General features: G+C 44.9%; 1 protein-coding gene across 1 annotated transcript in view; it reads left to right on the top strand.

Annotated features, from left to right (window-relative positions):
* PLAC1 (placenta enriched 1) overlaps positions 1 to 19,885 on the top strand; it is a 177,542-nt gene extending 157,657 nt beyond the window's left edge. Inside the window, exon 3 of the mRNA XM_007093583.3 lies at positions 19,065 to 19,885. Coding sequence (XP_007093645.1) covers positions 19,123 to 19,761 — 639 coding nt within the window. The 5' untranslated portion in view covers positions 19,065 to 19,122 and the 3' untranslated portion in view covers positions 19,762 to 19,885. The remainder of the gene's footprint in view (positions 1 to 19,064) is intronic.
* The last annotated feature ends 1,066 nt before the right edge of the window (positions 19,886 to 20,951 follow it).

Genomic DNA, 20,951 nt, shown 5'->3' with positions numbered 1-20,951 from the left:
TTTTTCTATTTAATGTGTCTCTGACTTGGGACTGCAAACTCTATTAGCATAGGAACCCTGTCTCGGTTAACACTTTTTTTTAAGTTTATTTATTTGTTTAATCTCTACACCCAACATGGGGCTCAAACCCATGGCCGCGAGATCAAGAGTTGCATGCTCTTCCAACTGAGCCAGCCAAATGCCCTGTGTCTTAGTTCACTTTTATATATTCCAGCACCTAAAACGGTGCTGGTCTGGAGAAGGTGCTCAGTACATATTTGTTGGATGAGTGAAAGGGAGGTAACAAGACCCAGATTGAATTAAGCGTAGTTACTTAAAATCATATTAAGGAATATAAACTTTGATTTGTATTTATTTTCTGTCTTACAAAAATAGGAAAAACATTACTTACCCCACTTACCACATCAGATAAGACTGAGTAGATATGAAAATGCTCTGGAGTAAAAAGCACTGTTCAACGACATGGGCTAATACTAATAAAGTGATGGCTTCATACCCTTTGAGCTTTGCAGGCCCACTGCACATTCTTTGAGGCATGAAACCCAAGCCGTGGATGTGTGAGGAAAATGTGGACGTCAGTGCTCGTGTGGCCATCACTGGGGGGTTCTTTCCACCCACCAAGGATCCCTCCAACCCCTCCAGTAGAGCCCAAGGGTTGGTGGAACCATTTGCTAGTTCAGAGTGCCTGTCCAGGTTAAATAAGGACTGGTACGTATCAAAAATTATGGTTTCTATGACCTATATTTATTTCCCCCAAGGGAAGAACTGAGTTAGTTGCAAGACCACAGAAGATGCGAGAGGAGACTCTCCTTTAGATTTTGATCTTAGGATCCAAATGCTGTCCATCAGGCTTCTCCAGATTTTCCATTCCCTGTCACTCACATTGGAGCCCTCCCCACCAGCCAGTAAGGAAGCACAGATTCTCCCAACGGGAGGGAGGGGGGAGGAGTCACATGTTACACGTCAGTACATTTCAGGGACAAGCCCAACCTGTTTAGCCTTTAACACATAAGCTTGGCTTTTCTTCTCAGTATCCCATGATTCAGCCCCAGGCCACCTAGGCTTCCCCCATGCCCTAGTCCCTTAGGAGAAACAAGGTCCTTGCTGGCTGAGTTCCACATTCGGTCCCCAAGTTACAGTGCACACTGTAACTCCCCACAGCCACCTGACACCAGAGCTGTTGCTCAACCCTCCCTGTTCCCACGCCTGTGGTGCTTGAATTAGCTTCTCCCTGCACCCCCCCCCCCCACCCCGACTAAGTCAACCTCTTCCCAAGCTCCTCTTCTGCTTTCTGCTGTTCTTAACTGAATCCGTCCCAGGTTTCTCCTCACCTTCTCCAGCCCGAGCTCTCTGTGTCCTTGAGTATTCCTCGGGCCCCCTTTTCCTTTGCTGACCAGATGACAGTGGTTTTCAGCAAAATAGCTAGAGCCGGGAATGACGAATCAAATCATACTCCACGACAATCTATGCAAGGCCATTTTATGCTACTTTTCTACGTGCATACTTTTTGTGTATGAACCTTATTCCAAGCGCTCTGGAAAAAAAAAAAATACAAGCACCAGAGCCTTATACATTGGGCTTTTCTAAGCTCAACTGCATTTTTGTAAGCAAGGAAAAAAGCGTATCAGTTCTTAAAACCAAGAAATACGTTGGCAGTTGAATGAAGTGAGAGAAAAGGATAATTGGGAAGCATCTGGCTGGCGCCACCCCTCACCCCTGGCCCCTTTCTGTGGTGTGCCTGGGCCCTCTCTTTATGAAACTGTCCGAGAGAACCAAGGGGTTTATCCTGTTGGGACCCATGAGGGGAGGCTTCATGAGAGAGGTATCTTCCATGACTTCTGGGGGAGAGAGAACCAGCTCTGGAGCCATCTCACCAGGCCTCAGCCCTGGTCACTTGCTAGGATGTGACCCACAGGCACAAGTGATGTAAACTCTCTGGGCCTCGGTTTCCTTCTAACACGGGGATGATAACAGTGCCCACCTGAGAACGTCCTGGACGGTAAATGAGGCAAGCCTCGTAAAGCCCTGGGTGCTGTGCTTGGCATATTGTAAGTGCTCAATAAATGTGAGTGAGGAGGAGTGGGGGGGGGGGGGAAGAAGGAGAAGGAGAAAGTGAGGAGATGACCTTGGATTCCACCAAATCAAAGGGGCCTGGCCACCCCTCTGTCTCCTTCCCCTGCTCCCCTCCCTCGACTCAAGGCTCCCTGCCTTTACCGGCCAAGACTGTGCTCCTGGGTACAATGTCACTCTCACCCTCCTGCAATGACCAAATCGCTTTAAGGCGGATGCTGTGCATTTTTGCAGATGAAGCCTGAGCTTGTGTTGGCTTATGGCGAATTTTAAAATTTCGAAGATTATGAGCTTGTTTACTAAATAAATATGTGCATTTGGATCTGTCACGTCCTCCCTTGCAGATGCCTTGTCCCCCTCCCGTTGCTGTGGGCTCCAGAAGCGGGGAAGGGGGGGGCAGTGGGGTGTGAAAATGCCAGTTGTTGGTCTTCTTGGACCCAAAAATTATTTACAGAGCTCAGGATTTATAGTCAGGAAGGAGTTCTTTTTTTTTTTTTTTTTTTAACAGAAATGGGCAAATCCTAGATACTCTGTGTATACAAACCTCCTTTCCAAAAGTTATGAAAGGACATTTTAACTTTAAATGAGTGCCCTGTTGGTGATACATTCTCACTGCTAAGTTCCATCACAACGTGGCCTTGAGGGGAAGGTCACACGGAAATTGCCACCTTTGGGTCCTGAAATCCCCCAGCGATGCTGTGCCTCCGGAAGTAGGCAGAGGTCCTTCTCTGTGCCTCTGGTTCATTCTCCCACCCCTTTTGCATCTAATGTCAAAGCATAAGCCGGTAACATATACCGAGGGATGGAATTCAACCCAGGGTCAGGTCACCTTGAACAGTTCTGTACAGAAGTCCAACTTTCAATTCTACCCCCCATGGAAGTTGTCCCCTCCTGCAGCTGCTCTCCACCAGCTGCCTGGCCAGCTGCTATGAGGCCCAAATTACCTCCACCTCCGGGTCCCATCCACACACTCCCTGGGGCTCGTTCGCCTGGCCCATGAGCTGGAATTGCCCATATCGGAAGTCAGCCCTGGTTTTCTCCAGTATTTTTTATTTTCACAAAAAAGGGCAACTTCCAGACACCCCACACTCTCAGCACATGGGAGATGAGATAAAACGAAAGCTTGCTGAATCAGACCCCAAGAACCAAATCGAGCCAGAGATGATGTGAGCGTGGAACCAATCAGGAAGTTACATGTGTTCAAAAGGACTGGCTTAATGGGGCTCTTTAAAATATATATATATTTTACTTTTAATCGCATCATGTAGGGTAGAACCCTCACACTCCTTTTCCAATTCCTTGTTGGGTTTTTTTTTTTTTTGGTGGGGGGGAGATGTTTTGCCTGCTTTCATGTGCCATGTGTAGAATTTGTGGGTAACCAGAGGTTGGGTACGAAAACGAGGCTGGGAGCTCACAGGGAAAACAAGAGGTAAAGAATTAAGGATTCAGGATCCAAATCCCTGTTGCTACTGTGTTGAGAGGTTGTCACACAGGCAATTAAGTGTTTATTAATTTCCCAGCAACGTAGTTTGAAAATCAGCACATCAAATAAAATATTTAACACCCAGGAAAAGCCAAATGCATATTCTGCATGTGTGTCCCTAAGTGGTATTTTTATGGAAGGAAACCTTATTTGAAACAAATGTCAGAACAGAAGTCAAGCTTATGAAAGGCGCTGAGAAACCACAGCACATAAGGTTTTAAATGTGGCCCGTAAAAAGCATCACCCTCGGCCTCAGTCCCGTCCGTGGTCAGCATGTGTATCTGAAGCATGTGTTCATCTACCTGTGTGTACAGGTGTCTGTACTCATTTGCGTATGTTTCACAGCCAGACCAGGTGGTCAGGTTGCTTCCGTGTGTAAAAGACAAATGGAAGTGGACCAGTGGATCCGTCCCTTCGCACCCGACTGCGTGGTCTCGGGACGAGGAAGGAATCTCAAAATGGTGGAAGGGGTTGTATCTGGAGATCCCTTGAGGAGCTCGCTGAGACCAGTCTGAGAATGAAGCCGTTTTCTGCCCACAGCAGAGAGACACAAGGGCCCTAGCCCCAAAGTGGGGAGCCCTGATCCAGCCTCAAGCCTCTGTCTGGGTATCTTGAAGGGTATTGCATGTAGCCTGTGCAAGAGAAAGGAGAGATTCGGGGTTGGTCACGGTCCACGACCAGGGGAGGCCCCCGAGACAGGGATGGTGTGCAGGCCGAGTCGGGGAGAGCCTGCCATTTCTTTCTCTCCTTTCCCGGATGCCTGCCTGCCACCTCGCTTTTTTCATTCATTTGTACATACATTCCTCAAGTATTTACCGAACACCTATTTCAGGCATACGCCTGGGCTCGCCAGGGCAGGAGTATACAGAAGACGTTTGTTTTCTCCTCTCCCTCTCAATGGTTCTTCTCTCCTTCTCTCCCCCCATAATTCAGTGGTAACAGGGGTGGACGGAGGAATATCCAAAATTCATCCCTGTAGGAGATATCTGTGCCAGGAATTTCCGGCAACCCCCAAGGAGAGTGGCAGATTGATGGCACTCTCGTTGGGACTAACAAGGGGGTGGAGGGAGGTGGCGGCGGCGGGGGGGGGGGGGGTGGAAGGAAGCCTGTAGCCAGGCCGTCTGCCCAAGCCTATTCTATAGTTCCCATTTATCGGGCCCTTGCTCTGTGCCAGGCCCCATACGTGCAGTTTCCCATACCTCGTTCAATCCCCCAGACCACAAGGTATTTGTTACAACTGGCCCTGTTTTAGATGAGGAAACTGAAGCCAGGAAGGGGAAGTGACTTGCCCAAGGTCACACAGCTAGGAAGCGACAGAGCCCCATATCTCCAACTCCCAGGCCTTTGAAAAACTCAGGTGTGGTTTAGACTTCAGCACAAAAATAGCTGAGGAGCTTCCAAAATGTGCTGGGAAATCTGTTTCAATGCAGTTGCTTGAGTTTCTGTATTCAACAGTAGTAAGTTTGTGGCGCCTGGGTGGCTCTGTCGGTTAAGCGTCTGACTTCGGCTCAGGTCATGATCTCGCAGTTTGTGAGTTCGAGCCCCGTGTCAGACTCTGAGCAGATGGCTTCAGATTCTGTGTCTCCCTTTCTATCTGCCCCTCCCACGCTCACGCTCTCTCTTCCTCTCTCTCTCTCTCTCAAAAATTAATAAACATTAAATTTTTAAAAAAAAACAATAATAATTTTAACAATAGCTAATATTTGTTGAGTGTTCCCATGTCAGGAACTCTACAAGACAGTTTTAGACTCATGGTCTTATGTAATCATCACACAAAACTATGAAGAATTATTATTATTATTATCCTCATTTTACAAATGAGGAAGACAAAGCTTAGAAAGTAACATGCCCAAGGTTCCACAGCTAGTAAAACCAGGCAGTTTCATCCATGTCTCTGTGACACATCAGAGCCACTTAGCTACTATGACTGTCCTGCCTTAAACCCACCAGGACCTCATTACTTTCAAATAATGACTTCCTACTCACCCCTTTTCTGTCCGTATAACAGTTTCACCCAATTGTGCTCTATAAGGTGAGCTAAGTCATTGTCTCCTCCGTAACCTCCTCACCAAGACCACTTACCATCCCCAATATCCAATTAGCCCAACCTGAGGTCCCAGGGATGTGTCCATACAGGAGCATTAAGAACCAGAACATTACAAGCACCAAATTTCCAGTCACCCTTATAGGTTCATGGAATCTTAAGAAGGTGGCAAAATAAAGCCATAAGTTCTTAAATTTAGAAGTAATAAATGCTACTTAAAACTTGATTTAAATTTTTTAATGTGTATTTATTGTTGAGAGACAGAGACAGAGCATGAGCATGGGAGGGGCAGAGAGAGAGGGAGACACAGAATCCGAAGGAGGCTCCAGGCTCTGAGCTGTTGGCACAGAGCCCCACGCGGGGCTTAAACCCACAAACTGTGAGATCATGACCTCAGCCGAAGTCGAACGCTTAACCGACTAAACCACCCAGGCGCCCCTACTTAAAACTTGATTAAAAAAAAAATACCCCCCCAGGTCTACAAACTCCCACAAGCAGAATCTCAAAAAGGGAGACAAGAGAGAAGTCTTCCTCTCTGAAAATCAGTTTATTTTATAAATAATGATAAGGTGGCCCTTTTGAGAGTGTTGCTTATCTAAGAGACTCAGAATCTAAAGGTACCTCATACTGATAAATGAACGTATCCCTTGAAAAAGACCATCCTTTATACTTCTTTAATCCTTCATTCTCTTTCCCCCTTGTTCTATAGAACAGCCCCGGAAGAGCCAGGGAAGCTGCCATTTTGTGCCAAGAGATTCTCTTTCCATTTTCCAATAAAGCAAAGAACAAGGAGTATCTCCCTTATCTCCCCATCCCCTGTCTGGGGTCATGCCCTCGAGGACTTATTCTATTTCAGCTTCTACCTCTAGGCAGCCAGAAAAATTACTCTGAACCACCCGTAGAATGAGCACCTGCTTCGGTTATTGTCCCAATGTGAACATGCTAATCCCTGGGCTTAGGAGAGGTTCGCCTTCCACGCAAAATGGTCAGGCCCTTCTAATGGGTCAACACTGCTGATCTTAATACCCCAGTCTTGATTTGGAACAGGTGGATGCCACAGTTGTTCAATTCTTGTTATGAGCCAGAGCATGGCTCGAACAATATAAGATTCTTCATAAAGAGTCTGACAGAATGCCAGATGGTATTATTGAGGGAAATAAACTCAATTCCTTTCTGTAACATCTCCAGCTAGTAGCTTCAACCAGGAATAAAGAGCACCCAGCCCTACTGCTTTCTTTATACTCACTAAGTAGGCTTTTTTTTTTTTTTTTTTTTTTTGAACACCAAAACGTTGGTGAAAACCTGCCTTTTGTCAGGGCACCAGGGCTGCCTAGCCCTAGTTGTGTAGAACATGGTACTGATATAAAATTACCCACTGAATCTATATTTGGCTGTCTGTTCCCCTCCCCCCACCATTCTCATCCAAGCCCTGTCTGGAGATTCACGAATGTCCAGGCTTGGTAAATAAAGCCCAGCATTCTTTTTAAAGACGTGATGAAATCAGAAAAAAACACAGTCTCTGTCCTCGGGGCGGAATCGGGAATATGTGATTCCCCACTTCCGTAACAAATGTAAGACTTTGGGAATGTGTGGTACCCTTTTTCCATTCAGAAAGATTTATTGGGTGAGCCTGCAGGCCATTCTTCATAGTTTGGGGCTGCCATATTTGGTTGCTTTGTACAGAAGCCATATACATGTCCCTTGTCAAAATAGATTGGGAGGGCCTGGATATACTGTGTATCCTCAAGTTCATTATGTTCTGGATATACATGCAGCTTCTGGAACAAATGTGTTACATGGAAATCAGGAATGACTGCTTGTTCTCAAGAAGCCTAAAATATAAGGAGCGATAAAATATAAACAGTGATTTTGAATTATCTTCTCTGAGTGCCTCTAAATTTCTGTCTCTCGTTTATGGCCTTTTTCCCCCCTCCATTTCCCCTGCTTGAAAAGCTATTAATTTCCCCACCTCCCCATCACCCTAGACTCTGATCCCCATAAACAATCTACGCTTTTCACGTCCTCTTTTTTCAACACTCCCTGTGTTTACTTTCTTAGAGTTGGCATATACTAGAAAGAAAGGTATGGAAGCTTCGTGAGCATCGCAGACGCTTTCAGTCCTGTCTTTGCCACTTACTGGTTCTGTGTCTTCAGTGAGTTTTCTAACTTCAATAAATGTTCATTTCCTTCCTTCCTTCTTCAAAAGAATTTTAGTTTCTATGGTCAGGCAGCTGCCTCTGATGAATGGCCCCGTCTAGTGGGTAGACTCGGTTTCCATCTTTGTTTCCCATAACTCAGGAGTGAAAAGAAAACTTTACCGAGTGAGGGGGGCCAAGGAAGCACACACTACCCGCTCAGCTGTGTCTGACTGGATCTGCCCTCTCCGGTCTGTGAATACTCCATCCTTCCTCTTGTCTTTTGCGAATCTTGGGCTATTCTAGAAAGCTTGGTCCTTGCCCCTCACTGCCACTTGCCATCTTAGAGCTTCACTCGGCTCTTCCCAGCTCTGGGATGTTGCTCCTGGATGCCCTCTGTGCTTTGGTTTGCTCAGCAACCTCGGCTGAGTTGGAGTTAGCTGTGTCTCCCTCTTCTGAGTAACTGGGCCACCATCAGATACTGGAGCAGAACTCCGCCACGTATCTTGGTGCAGTAGTCCCTAGGCCAGGCCACTCCAGGGCTTTCTCTTCTTTTCCACAATGGTTCACTCATAATGAATACAACATACAATGTTGTATACGGAATAAAGGGGAAGAGAAGCCAGGTAGGCTGGTGGGAAGGCCTGAGGCCCAAATCTACTTAGCCAAACTTGATCTTGGCCAAGGCTTTCTGCCCTTGTGGGATCCCATTTCCACGGTTTTAACATGCAATGCCTGTCTTTGGGGACCTTACAGGAGAGCTGCAAGGATCTAGGGAGATAACTGGAGAGAGCACACGCTGTTGGGGGTTTTCTATGCAAAGAAAAGATATCCAAACTAAAGAAAATGTTTGAGGGGCACCTAGGTGGCTCAATTGGCTAAGCGTCCGATTCTTGATTTTGGCTCAGGCGATGATCTCACAGTCGTGGGATCAAGCCCTGCATCAGGCTCTATGCTTGGTATAGAGCCTGCTTGAGATTCTCTCTCTCTCTTTCTCTCTCCCTCCCTCCCTCCCTCTGCCCCTTCCACCCACTCTCTCTCTTTCTAAAAAAAAAAAAAGAAAAATGTTTGAGACCTGTTGCCATATGTGACCCTTATATGTTCAAACAAACTTTTAAAATTCTTTGAATTCTGCAATTGTTAAAACATTGCTAAGAAGCATAAGTATAGAAAAGAAGCCATGACTACCTCCCTCCCTTCTAGGTTAAATAGAAAATGTTTATACTCTGGACCACTTGCCCTACAGCTGTGCTGGAGCCTCCATGGATGTAGTTCCAAGGAGCAGAGCCCCAGCCTTTGCAATCCAGTGCAAGAAGTTTGGAAAAAGAACCCTTGGTGAGGAGCTTTCAGAAATCATGCCACTTTTTTTTTTTTTTTTGAGAGAGACAGAGAGAGAGAGCAGAGAGAGAGAGGGAGAGAGAGAGAGAATCCCAAGCAGGCTCAGCACTGTCAGCACCAAGCACAACACGGGGCTCGATTTTGGGAACTGTGAGATCATGACCCGAGCCAAAATCAAGAGTCGGACGCTGAACCGACTAAGCCACCCAGGAGCCCAGATCGTGCCGCTTATAGAAAGGCCATGTCAGCTCCCCCAACATTTAGAGCAGAGCGGTGAGCCTCATTCTGAGTATCTTCCTTAACACTGTGACCCGCCGTCCATCTCCCCTTCCACCTGCCTCTTTTAAGCCCCAGTCACAATAAAAACCTGACTGGGGGCTCAGTCCCTGGTAGGTCGTATTCCATAGTCTTCCATGTGTCAGGTTTAGAGGCTCTGGGCATCAATGACATTGTGAGACTCTCAAAGGACCTATATATATAACCTATGCACACATGGGGTGTGCGTGCGTGTGTGTGTGTGTGTGTGTGTGTGTGTGTTCTCCCATGCCTGTGTTTATAATATACATGCTAATTATGAGCACATTAAGATACATAATTCTGAACACTATGAATGATGATATTATGAATGCACACATGGGAACGCGCACGCAGCATCCTGTAATCGAACTTTAAAGACCCTATGATCTCCCGCCTGCCAATAGGACAGAATGCCCTCTCCAGTCATCCTGACCAGTGCCCATCCCGCCTCTACCTGAATGCCTCCTGAGAACCAAGAAAGCTTGGTTTCATCCCTGCTGTCTCCCTTCACTTTTGGACAACTTTTAGAATAAGAAAGTCTTCCTGCTATGACACTAACCCCCCACCCCGTTCGGTTTCTCCCGTAGACGTCCAGCGCCAGCACCCCTTTGACTGGCTCCTCTTATCTTCACGTTGTCTCTGTTCCTTGTCTCACCATCTTTGTAATTCCGAATGGAATTTAAGGCTGTAGCAAGACACAGAGTCAGAACATACATAGTTGCAAGCTCTTATCTCAGGAAGGAAGCATGTGTGTCTGCTCAGTTGGTTGGGAAAATATATTTATTAGTTTGCAAGGGCCGCTGTACAAAGCACCACAAACTAGGTGGCTGAAAACAACAGGAATTTACTCTCTCAGTTCAGGAAGCCGCAAGCCCAAGATCAAGTGTCAGAAAGGCCATGTTCTCTCTGGTGGCTCTAGGAGAGGATCCTCCTTCGCCTCTTCTAGTTTCTCATGTTTGCCGACAATTCTGGGTATTCTTGGGCTTCAAATGCCTCATTCACTCCAGTCCCGTGGCTGTCTTCTCCCATGTGTCTTCACGTTGTCTTCCCTCTGCAGGGTCCCTGTGTCCAAACGTCCCTTTTTTGTAAGAACGTCAGTCATAGTGGATTAGGGTCCACCCCAGTGACCTCATTTTAACTTGATGATTTCTGTAAAGACCCTATTTCCAAATAAGGTCACATTCTGAGGTACTGGGGGTTAGCATTTCAAATATGAATTTGGAGAGACACAATTCAACCATAAATATATATCTATCTCTCTCTATATATAATATAATATAATATAATATAATATAATATAATATAATATATATTAGATACATATAGAAAGAAGGAGGATAGGAGTGCCTGGGTGGCTTGCTTGGTTAAGCATCTGACACTCTATTTCAGCTCAGGTCATGATCTCACGGATCATGAGATCAAACCCCATGACGGGCTGTGTGCTGATAGCATGGGGCCTGCTTGGAATTCTCTCTCTCCCTCTCTCTCTGCCTCTCCCCTTCTTGCACACGTGCGTGCTCTCTCTCTCTCTCAAAATAAACTCTTTTCAAAAAGGAAAGACAGTGACCAAGGGTGGGGGTTATATATTATATTATACATATTGGCATATAGTGTATACATATGCATATGTTTGCATATATTATATACATATATTTCAAGTCTTGGCCCTTGAGAAAAATGTCATGAGGATCCTTTATTCTTTGTTAAGGGAATGATAGATTTCCAGGGCAAAGGAGACTTCTTTTTGTCATTAATACATATCATAATAGTATTATATGTCATATATGTATATATCATCAGGGATAATAATATAATAAGTCAGCATTTTGTATTTATTTTAACGTCTGTATGTTACATATTTTTAATGACTTATATGTTACGATATACAAATGATGAACACCAGTTCAACCTATTAAGTATATATATTTTTTGCAATGTGTTTTTTAAGTATAGCTGACCCACAATGTTACACATTATTTGCATATTTTAACCAAATATGAGTTGCATAAGAACGTGCCAGGCCAACTCCTTGCCCCAACGATTTGGGACTGCTAGGATAAGGGGCTATCACACTCAGTATCAAACCTTTGTTATATAAAAGGTACGGGTAAAAGAAATGGAGAGTGATATTTACCAATAAAATATGTGAAGATGGGGTCAACTTCGAAGCATTTTAGGGAGCCCTGTGGCTAGGGGACACTGAAACAAAGCCTGAAGTTGGCCTGGATCTCTCTCTCTTAGTCTGAAGTTGCAGAGTGGCGGGTGCCAGCCTAGCTCAGAGTGAGCCCAGGGTCAACTTGTGGGAGGGGAGACTGAACCCATTTTGCCTCCGATTTCCCAGGAGCCTCTGGTGTTTTGTGATTTCTACCTCTGTGCTCGGGTCTGGCAGCGGGCACGTAGATGTGCCCTGAGGAGGAACAGATACACAGCCCGTGGTTTAGCTTCCTCCTTCTGGCGGACGGAATCCCCTCCACGGGCAACTTCAGGGGGCCGTGACCATGTGCCTCAGTCAACCCAGTGACTCCAGCAAGCCCCTTGCAGGCTCTCCCAGGACCTTGTAGGCCGGAGGCTTCCCGTTCTGACTACACCGTCTCTCGGTTGCCTGGACTTGGCCTGGCTGGGGCTTGAGAATTTCTTTCTTCCCATGTAAAGCCAGACCAGAGGAGAAGAGCACCTTGTCTTCTCTCTAGAGGTTGACTTAGTTCACTTGCCCGAGACCATCAGAGTGGGGATAGCCTGTGACTCTGTGGCTGAATCCATTCATGCTGACACTGGTTGTTTGGGTTGACAGAAGGAACGAAGAAAGTGACTGTGGCAGGGGGGCGAGGAGTGTAGTATAAGGAGTTCTGGCTCTCTCTGGAGTGGCTGGCTAAGAGCTCCTTGAGAGGGAAGTGGGTACCATTGTGCTGAGCAGATGTGAAGCCCTTGGCATCAGCAAGCCAAGTAGGCAGTCAGGTAGGCAAGTGGGCAGGCTGGGGACCTTGACCCTTGACCTCTGACAGGGGCCCTGCACTCTACCAAGAAAGACTCTGCTGCTATTCCAGGCCTTCAGCTGGGAGTCTGGGGAAGAAGTGGTGCAGGGGATTAACCGATAACCAGACTCAGGCCCTTAGGGACCGGGCAAGGAGGCACAGGGGCAGGTGGCTGGTGGTCATTCATTCAATAAATATTTACTGAGTACTTACTATGTACCAGACACTGTAGTAGACCAATACCCAGTTCCTTAAGGAATTTACAGTCCCAGGATTAAGGAATGGAGAAAAATAGGAGGGATGAGGGCAATAGAAGGGAACGGGTCTGGGCTTTCCTTTCTCCTTAGTGCGTATGTCTGTCTGTCCATCCGTCCTCTGTGTGTGTGCGCGTGCATATGCATGTGTGAAATTCGGTCTTCCCACAGCAGCGTACTGGCCACCGAGCAGTACATCTTCAACTACTCCAATATACAGCATGCCTCCCAAATTATAGGCTCTGTAACAATGACCGTCGGCCTTGCTATCAGAGGACCTTTTTCTAAACCTTTGCTCCCGTTCAGGGCCCCAGGGATGGTGAACAGCCTCAGTCAGGGTGTGCACACACGCACCAAGTCGCTACATTTTGGGTGGGGCGTACATAAGATAGCTCTGGATTTGGGAAAGATGCATGTTGCTCAAGCCAGTTAAAAATCAGCCAGGCAACCTATAAAGTCAACTGTGGTTTGATCTGGACTCAAGCCATCCTTCTGCTGGGGCCGTATATGTGCACCTCGCTTTAAGAAAACCTGTACCCCAAAATCCCGACTTTGAAAGGGAGAGAGGAATGTGCCTGACCATTTCTAGAAGGCATCTAGAGCCCTCATTTATTGACACAGGTGTATCAAAGAGGTGGTGAGGCCCTTGAAGGAGCATCTGATTCGATCCTCTGCCTTCTGTTGGTAACATCCGGAAATCATCTCAGGAGAACAGGCCTTTATCTGGTTTGGGCAGACCCCCCGAGACTGCTGATGGGTTACAAACGCAGCCCCGTTGCTGTGGGCTGGGAGTCCTGCACAGACACGAGCTCACCTTGTCTTGTAAAATGAGAAAGGACGCTGGGACTTCGTGGCAAAGGGTGTAGTTTTTCGGAAAAATCAAACTCAAATAAATTATTAGATTAAAACGTAAACTGAATTAGGGGCATGGCTTTGGGATTTTCCTTACATTGTACGGAAATTATGAAATACATCCTTTCATTCAACTTTAAAATTAAACCAACTCAGCTTCTCTGCACGAAAGGGAAGGAGTTCCCATGACCTGATATTTGCAATTTCCACTAAAGTACAGCTTTCTGTATTTATTTGGAAATACTTACGTGCAGTCAGGGTATGGTTTACCCTTGTTATGTAGCCTTATTATGGTTTGATTTCACATTGGACTCCTCACCTTTTAAGCAACTAAAGTTGTGACCCAACAGAAACTTCTCTTACAAGAGATCTTGGGCTCTTACTTATTTCGCAACCTTTATTTGTGCAGGAGATGAACCATGACATTTAAACTATGCTTGATAGCTTAACAGATTATAAGAACAAAACCAGATGGCCCAAACAAAAATAATGCTTTGATTGCTTTCAAATTCAATGTCAAAAATTAAGAACAGCTTTCAAAAATCCTTGACTTTTTTTCCAGAAATGACTTTGGATTTTACATACATATATATACATTACATATTATACATATGTGTGGATTTTATACATAAATATGGATTATATATATATGGATTTTATACATATACGGATTTTATACATATATGTGGATTTTATATATATGGATTATATATATATTATATATGGATTATATTTATATTTATATTTATATTTATATTTACATTCCCCCAAATCAGAAGTATATAAACCAAAAATTTAACAATGGTTACTTTGAAGGTTAAGAAATGTTTTCTTCTGTTTTCTGTATCTCTCCACTTTTCTACAGTTACTCTTAGAATCAGTGAAAACTTTTTTAATGACTACTCTTTCATTTAATTTGAACGAAGTCTTTTCTAAGGTTGAGTCAAGGTGTTTTCCTCTGTTGAGAAGGTGGACATTGTTAAGCATTAGCAGTTCATAATTCTTCTTCCGCGCACAATGATGAATAGCGTGCGGTAACTTAAACACCATGCTTCGCCAGCTTGCAACACTGAGCTGGACCTGGATTCTTTAGAATTAATGTAAATTCCACCAAAGTAGTTATTTAATTTTCTAACTCACTTTAATGTACCTTCAACATCATTAGTACAATCACAATCCCCACTTTCTTTGAGAGCAGTGAAGCAACTAATTCTTTAAAACTGGGCTTTATCCAAAGAATTCAATTTTAAAAGCCTCCCAAACCTCGAGGTAGCTGGCAGGGCAAAGTCAAAATGTGACTATTTGAGTTTCTGGGCGAAAGAGTTCACAAAGTGTTAGGATTCTTTTTTCTGTTCTTGTTTTGTCAAAGAATCTTTGCTCCGACTCAGATTCTTTTTTCTTCAAATCAGCTGCAAGAGAATGAACAAACTTTGCTGCAAATCAAAGCCCTGACAGTTATATTTCCCTGAGATAATTGCATACTGCTTTGGAGTTTCCTTTTCCCCTCTGTTTCCTTTTGTTTTGACAACAAGATTCTGGGAAAACAATATACAATTGATAACTATGCTGTCATGAGTATACTGAATTTTAAAAATAAATAACTGTCGACCCAAAAAGCTTCCAGGAGCCTATGGAGCGAGTTCTTTTTCCAAACCGTTCCAAAACCAGATGTGGAAATGTTTAGCTAATTCCCCTCCCCAATCCCCATGCAAAGAGTTCATATGTGTCTCTAACGACATCAGAGGAGATGGGGGGGCAAAAATCCCGTCTGCTTTCACAAAACACAAACAGCACAAAACTAATTTGGACTGCAACTTTTGTCTCTTTTAAAAAGGATCTTTTCTTCCTGAGATTAAAAATGCTCTGTGTTCACGCCAATATTCAGTCTCTTTCCTGTAAGACATTAAGAAATAGAGTTTACATTCCCAGAATGAAACAGTTCATGATTTTTTTTAATGTAAAAGATGAATGAATGAATGAATGAATGAGACCTATTAAGAATTAAGCTTATTAGGGAGTTCTTGAAAAAAATAAAAGGAAGGAGGAAAACGCTGTCAGAGGAACTAATGGAAAATATATATGCATAGACCACATTTAGAAAAACAGAAAGCTACTGTGCTCTGTAGCTACAGGGAAAGCAAACATTTTGCATCCAGGTGCCATTAGTAGCTCTGGGTTTGTCCGCCTCTATAGCTCAGTTCAGGACAGCTTGTACCAATAGCTGAGCCCTGCTTGGCTATACAAATGCACCTAAGCCCAGTGCTTCTGGAATGTCACAGGGATGATTTGCAATCAAGTCAAAATGGGGCTAGGGTAACGCAAACCTTGAGATCTGCTTTCTAAATGCCCAGCTGCCAATGCCTCCCCCTCCTCCTCCCCCCTCCTCCTCCCCCTCCTCCTCCCTCCTCCTCCCCCTCCTCCTCCCCCTCCCCCTCCCCTCCCCCCTCCTCCTCCCCCTCCTCCTCCCCCCCTCCTCCTCCCCCTCCTCCTCCCCCCTCCTCCTCCCCCCTCCTCCTCCCCCTCCTCCTCCCCCTCCTCCTCCCCCTCCTCCTCCCCCCTCCTCCTCCCCCTCCTCCTCCCCCCTCCTCCTCCCCCTCCTCTTCTTCAAGAAGCTGGACAGTAATCCCAAGGTGAGCACTCCCTTCTCTGCATATATTTCTTCCATGTCCTCAGCTCCCTTAGCTCTGAAGATTTCTGGAGACTTTAAATGGGATTCTGTCCACAGCTCCCAGGATGCAGTGCACAGCCCCAAAGATCCCGTCCTGCCAGCACATCTCAGAAGTTAGAAAGGCCAGTTGATTTGATGATTCCACACTGTGTTGTGAATGACTTATAACCATCCCCCAACACACACACACAGCCTCTACCCTTCCTGGGAATGGCAGGTAGCGGCGGGGCGGGGGGGTTGCGAAGGGAGGGTGCCCAGTTGTGATGATGCCTGTACTCAGTAAAACGGAGCAATTCCCAAAGTGTGGCATCGGTTAGCGAGCTCATTAGCAACTACATTCTGCTCTCCTTCCGGCCTCCTCACTCCTCCCTGCCACCTCAGAGATGCAGGGTCTCGAATGTGGGTCCCACTGACTTCATTTTCAAGTTTTATCTGCACTCAAAGGCATGGTGTCACACACATGGGCATCTTCATTTATGTCTTCCCTCATGTGGCAAGCTGTTCCTGGCTATAAATAAATAAATAAATAAATAAATAAATAAATAAATAAAACAGGAAAGAGAGACTGTCCTGAGTTTGGAAATTTGTACTAAATGAACCCCCAAACTTAGTGATGTTACTAAACCCCTTTTTTCAAGACCGATTTGGTGCAATGTCATTCAAAAGTGGGTGTAGAGGTGAAGTGGCCTAAAATGATTGCTTGGTGGGGGGGGACTGTCTTGTTTCTCAGAGGCTCTGGGCTTTTTATAACCCTTTTTGGATTATTCCTGAGAGGGCAGAGGGGGGTGAGGGATAGGGAAGATGCTTGAGAAAGGGAGCAGAAATGGAAGGCAGGACTCCCTGGGCCAGAACCTGGCCTTGAACTTGGGTCTCAGTGTTGGGTCTGAACAACCAAAATGCAATGGAAGGATTGTTTCTTTGGCCTATTCCAGGAACTACTCAAAGGGGAGGTTTTTGTTCAGGGCCAACAGATCCAGGCTATGAGATGATAGTAAGCACAGAGAGGAGAGAGAGGGAGAGAAAGCCACTCCTAAAACATGCTCTGGGTAGGGTGGACTTCACCAGCCCAGGACAGTAGTGAATAGTGTGGTGGAGTGATTATCTCAGCAAATATCAAGCATCATTCCAGAGCAAGGGGTTTGTTTATTTAACTGTTGAGTCATTATCCAAGACCAGCTGGCATCAGAGTTTACTTGTGTTTTGTTGTTGTTGCCGTTTCATTTTGTTTGTTTTGGTTTTTTTTGGAGGGGCAAGAGGGTCAGGGTTTTTTTGTTTGTTTGTTGCTGCTGCTTCTGTTTTTTGCTTTGCAAGAAACAAACAGGCAATCCCAGGAGGGATATTTCAGAAAAAAACCAAGAGGAAAAGGAGGATCCAGATAGACCCCTTAGACTTCTCTTTACACCCAACAGAATGAGAAGTCACTAATGAGAGAGGTAGGGAGGCCCAATCCGTACCAATCAGAGCAAGTGTCTGAAACAAAGCATTTCATCCAGGCCAGTGCACTTTTCTAGTGGGCCCATTATGCCATGGTTTCCATCAAAGAATGCAGCAAATTCATCAATATCAAAGGAAGAGAAAGTTGCATTTTTGCAGCCGGGGAAAAGAGGAGGGTAGAAATGGCTTGGGATGCTTTTTAGTACAATGCTGTGCACATAGTAGGACTCAATAAATAATAGTCGAAGGGTGAATTCATATATGCAGGGGTCACTTAACCCATCAGAGAAGAACAAACGTAAAACCCTACAGTTGTGCATATACATTTTCCTTCGGAAGTTTAGGTTTGTTTCTGTTTGGTTTATGTCATTTTCACTTTTAAGATGAGACCTGGGTTGGGCAATATTTGATGATATTCCTCTTCCTTCCTTCGTGTTTCACTTGTCTTCCCCTTCTGATATTGTGTTTTAGACATATGTTCTTAGAATTGCTCTACCTGCCACTCCTTAGGAGGTAAAAGGCCTAGGAAGTGGCTGCAGAGCTTCCCATTGGAAAAGAAAAGAAATAAAAAGCTAGTGAAAATCAAATAAAACCGTAAAGCAAAGACTATGACTCAGTGAGGTGGAAACCGTGGCCGCAAAGAATATTTCAGGAGATACCTCGTCAATCATTACATGAAGTATAAAGCAGCATTTTTTGTTTCTGTGATTTCACGATTTTACAACGTGGCCTGACTGAGATATCAGGGAATCCGTCGGTCGCAACAATTGATGACGCTGCTGCTAGAGTTTATGAAGTATCCACTGGCTCAATTCAAGTGAGCCACTTGCGGAGATTGCCATATGTGGTTGTCAGTAATAAACCACAATTTCTTCTCCGGCTTTTATTGAGTTCTGTTTGTTGCTAAACCAAAAACAAGGCAATGGGGGGGAGGGTCGTTTGTGGTACATGGGAGGACACTGGGGCTGCCAACTTGAATTAAACTGTCACCTTATTTAATGTGTGGCCCAAAAATCATTTCATCTTCTTTTTTGTTGGGGTTACACACAAAAAAGGATGCCATTGCTGACCAGTGTAGACACTCATTCTGTATATGGGGGATATGTGTTTTGTATCAAAACAGTATGGTAAAAACCACTTAGAGAAGCCATTTGTAGTCATCCATCAACATGTGAGTTCTGACAATGAAAATTCAGTTCTCTCTCACAAGAATGTTTTCCTTTTCTTTGTTTTCTTTTTTTTTCAGTTTTATCGAGGTATAATTGACAAATAAAATTATAGGATATTTAAAGTGTGCCACATGATGGTTTGACGTACGTATGCGTCATGAAAGAATTCGCCCAATCAAGTTAATGAACACGTCCATCACCTCACATATTTACCCCTTTTCCTTTTTTGAGAACATTTAGGTTCTACTCTTTTAGCCTTAAAAATACTTCTGTTTTAAAAAAATGATTGTGTTTGAACTTCCAATAGGAAATAAGATGATTTGCCTTTTGTGTTTTTGTATGCTCTAGAAATCCTCACCAGACAACTTCCTGTTTCCTGAGAGTCGTTACCTGATCAGCTACAGGGATGAAAGTTTTGGAGTTGATAGGAGGGATGGTCATCCTCACCTCTGTGTTTTCGGCCTGTTCCGCACCAAGTCCGATGACTGTACTGTGCTCCGCAGACTGGTTCGTGGTCACAGTACACCCCTTCATGTTGAATAATGATGTATATGTTCATTTCCATGAGTTACACTTGGGCCTGGGTTGCCCTGCCAACCACGTTCAGCCACACGTGTACCAGTTCACCTACCGTGTCACTGAATGTGGCATCAGGGCCAAGGCTATCTCTCAGGATATGGTTCTATATAGCACCGAGTTGTACTATGTTTCAAAAGTTACCTCTTCTGAGCAGGTGATCCCAGTGTCATGTGCAGCTCCCCAGCAGTCCCCATGGCTTACTCGGCCCTGCTCCGCGAAAGTAGCCAGTGACACAGGAACCACAACCCAGAATGGTGAGGCATGCGGTGAGGTGTTCACCTTGTCACAGTCCAACCAGAGGCCCAACTGCGATTGCCCACCTTGTGTGTTCAACGAAGAAGAGGGTGCCCAGGCCCCGTGTCACCAAGCAGAGGCTCAGGAGGGCCAGCTTATGCAGCCATCTTCGCTTGTTAATATTTCTGAGGATTGGTCTCTTCACTCAGACGATCTGATTGGGTCCATGTGATCCCCAGGTTTGAGGTCTCCTGTAGAGGCTCTTTATGACGTTAGTATATAATATTTTCTAGTATCAGACAAATAAGTGTTCTGGCATCCCCTTTATGAGTGCTTTTGAGAGAGGACAACTCATAGTAACTTCATGAATAAAGCTTTCTTATATTTTTATATCTTTTTCTAAAAGAAAAAATAAAATTTTGATGGCATAAAAATATCAGTTCAGCTCTTTTTATTTAAGAAACACACACATAACTTTTACTATGGGCCACACACTGTTCTAAGCGCTTTACAAACATGCACGCCTGGTGTCTTCTGACTGGGATGATTGCGCTCTCCTTGAAGGCCCCCAACTGAATCCCTCCCTCTGTGTCCCCATTTCACTGAACACGCTGCACCACTCAGCCCTAGCGCCGAACTGCACACTTTCTTAGTTTGATCAATGGCCGTATCACTTTTCATTCGGGGGAGGCACGGATTCCAACCTGGTGATTTATAAACCACCAGTGGTTCTAAGAATTACTCAAGTCACTTCCCACCAACTAGATGGTAAGCTCCTGAGGCCAAGGGCTGGATCTTATGTTTAGCCACAGACTGATAGTACTTTGGAAGGAATTTTATTCCCCGACTTACATGATCAGAAAGCTTTCACCCAGGTTTGGCTGTCCATTAACTTTCTCAAATACTTGGAAAAGGAGAATAAATGCATTCAACAAACATCCACTGAGCGCTAGTGCATTTCAGGTACCGTTCTAGGCATTGAACTAAGACAGTGAATTGAAACTGAGCCTCAGAGAAATTGAGGTCACACAGCTAATAAACAAATAAGTAAACAACGATACATCGCGATAGCAACGAATGCCATGAAAAAAACCTTAAAACCAGGTAATACGAGAGAAGCTGGAGAAAGGGTCAGAGCAGACAGGGACTCTGAGGAGTCATTTAACCTGAGTCTTGATGTGAAGAAGGAGCCAGCCCTGGCACGATCTGAGAGAGAACATTCCAGAGAGTAGAAGCATCTCATTTAATCTTCACCACAACCTTGAGAGAAGTACTCTTACTATATCCATTTTACAGGAAACAGAAGCACAGAATGATTAAGAAACTCGCCCAAGGCCACATACCTATTAAGCAGCAGGCACTGTTGGGGCTACCTGGGTGGCTCAGTCAGTTGAGCATCTGACTCTTGATTTCAGCTCAGGT

This window comes from Panthera tigris, chromosome X (assembly GCF_018350195.1).
Source record: "Panthera tigris isolate Pti1 chromosome X, P.tigris_Pti1_mat1.1, whole genome shotgun sequence".
NCBI lineage: Eukaryota > Metazoa > Chordata > Mammalia > Carnivora > Felidae > Panthera > Panthera tigris.
This window is presented reverse-complemented; position numbering and strand designations above follow the sequence as displayed.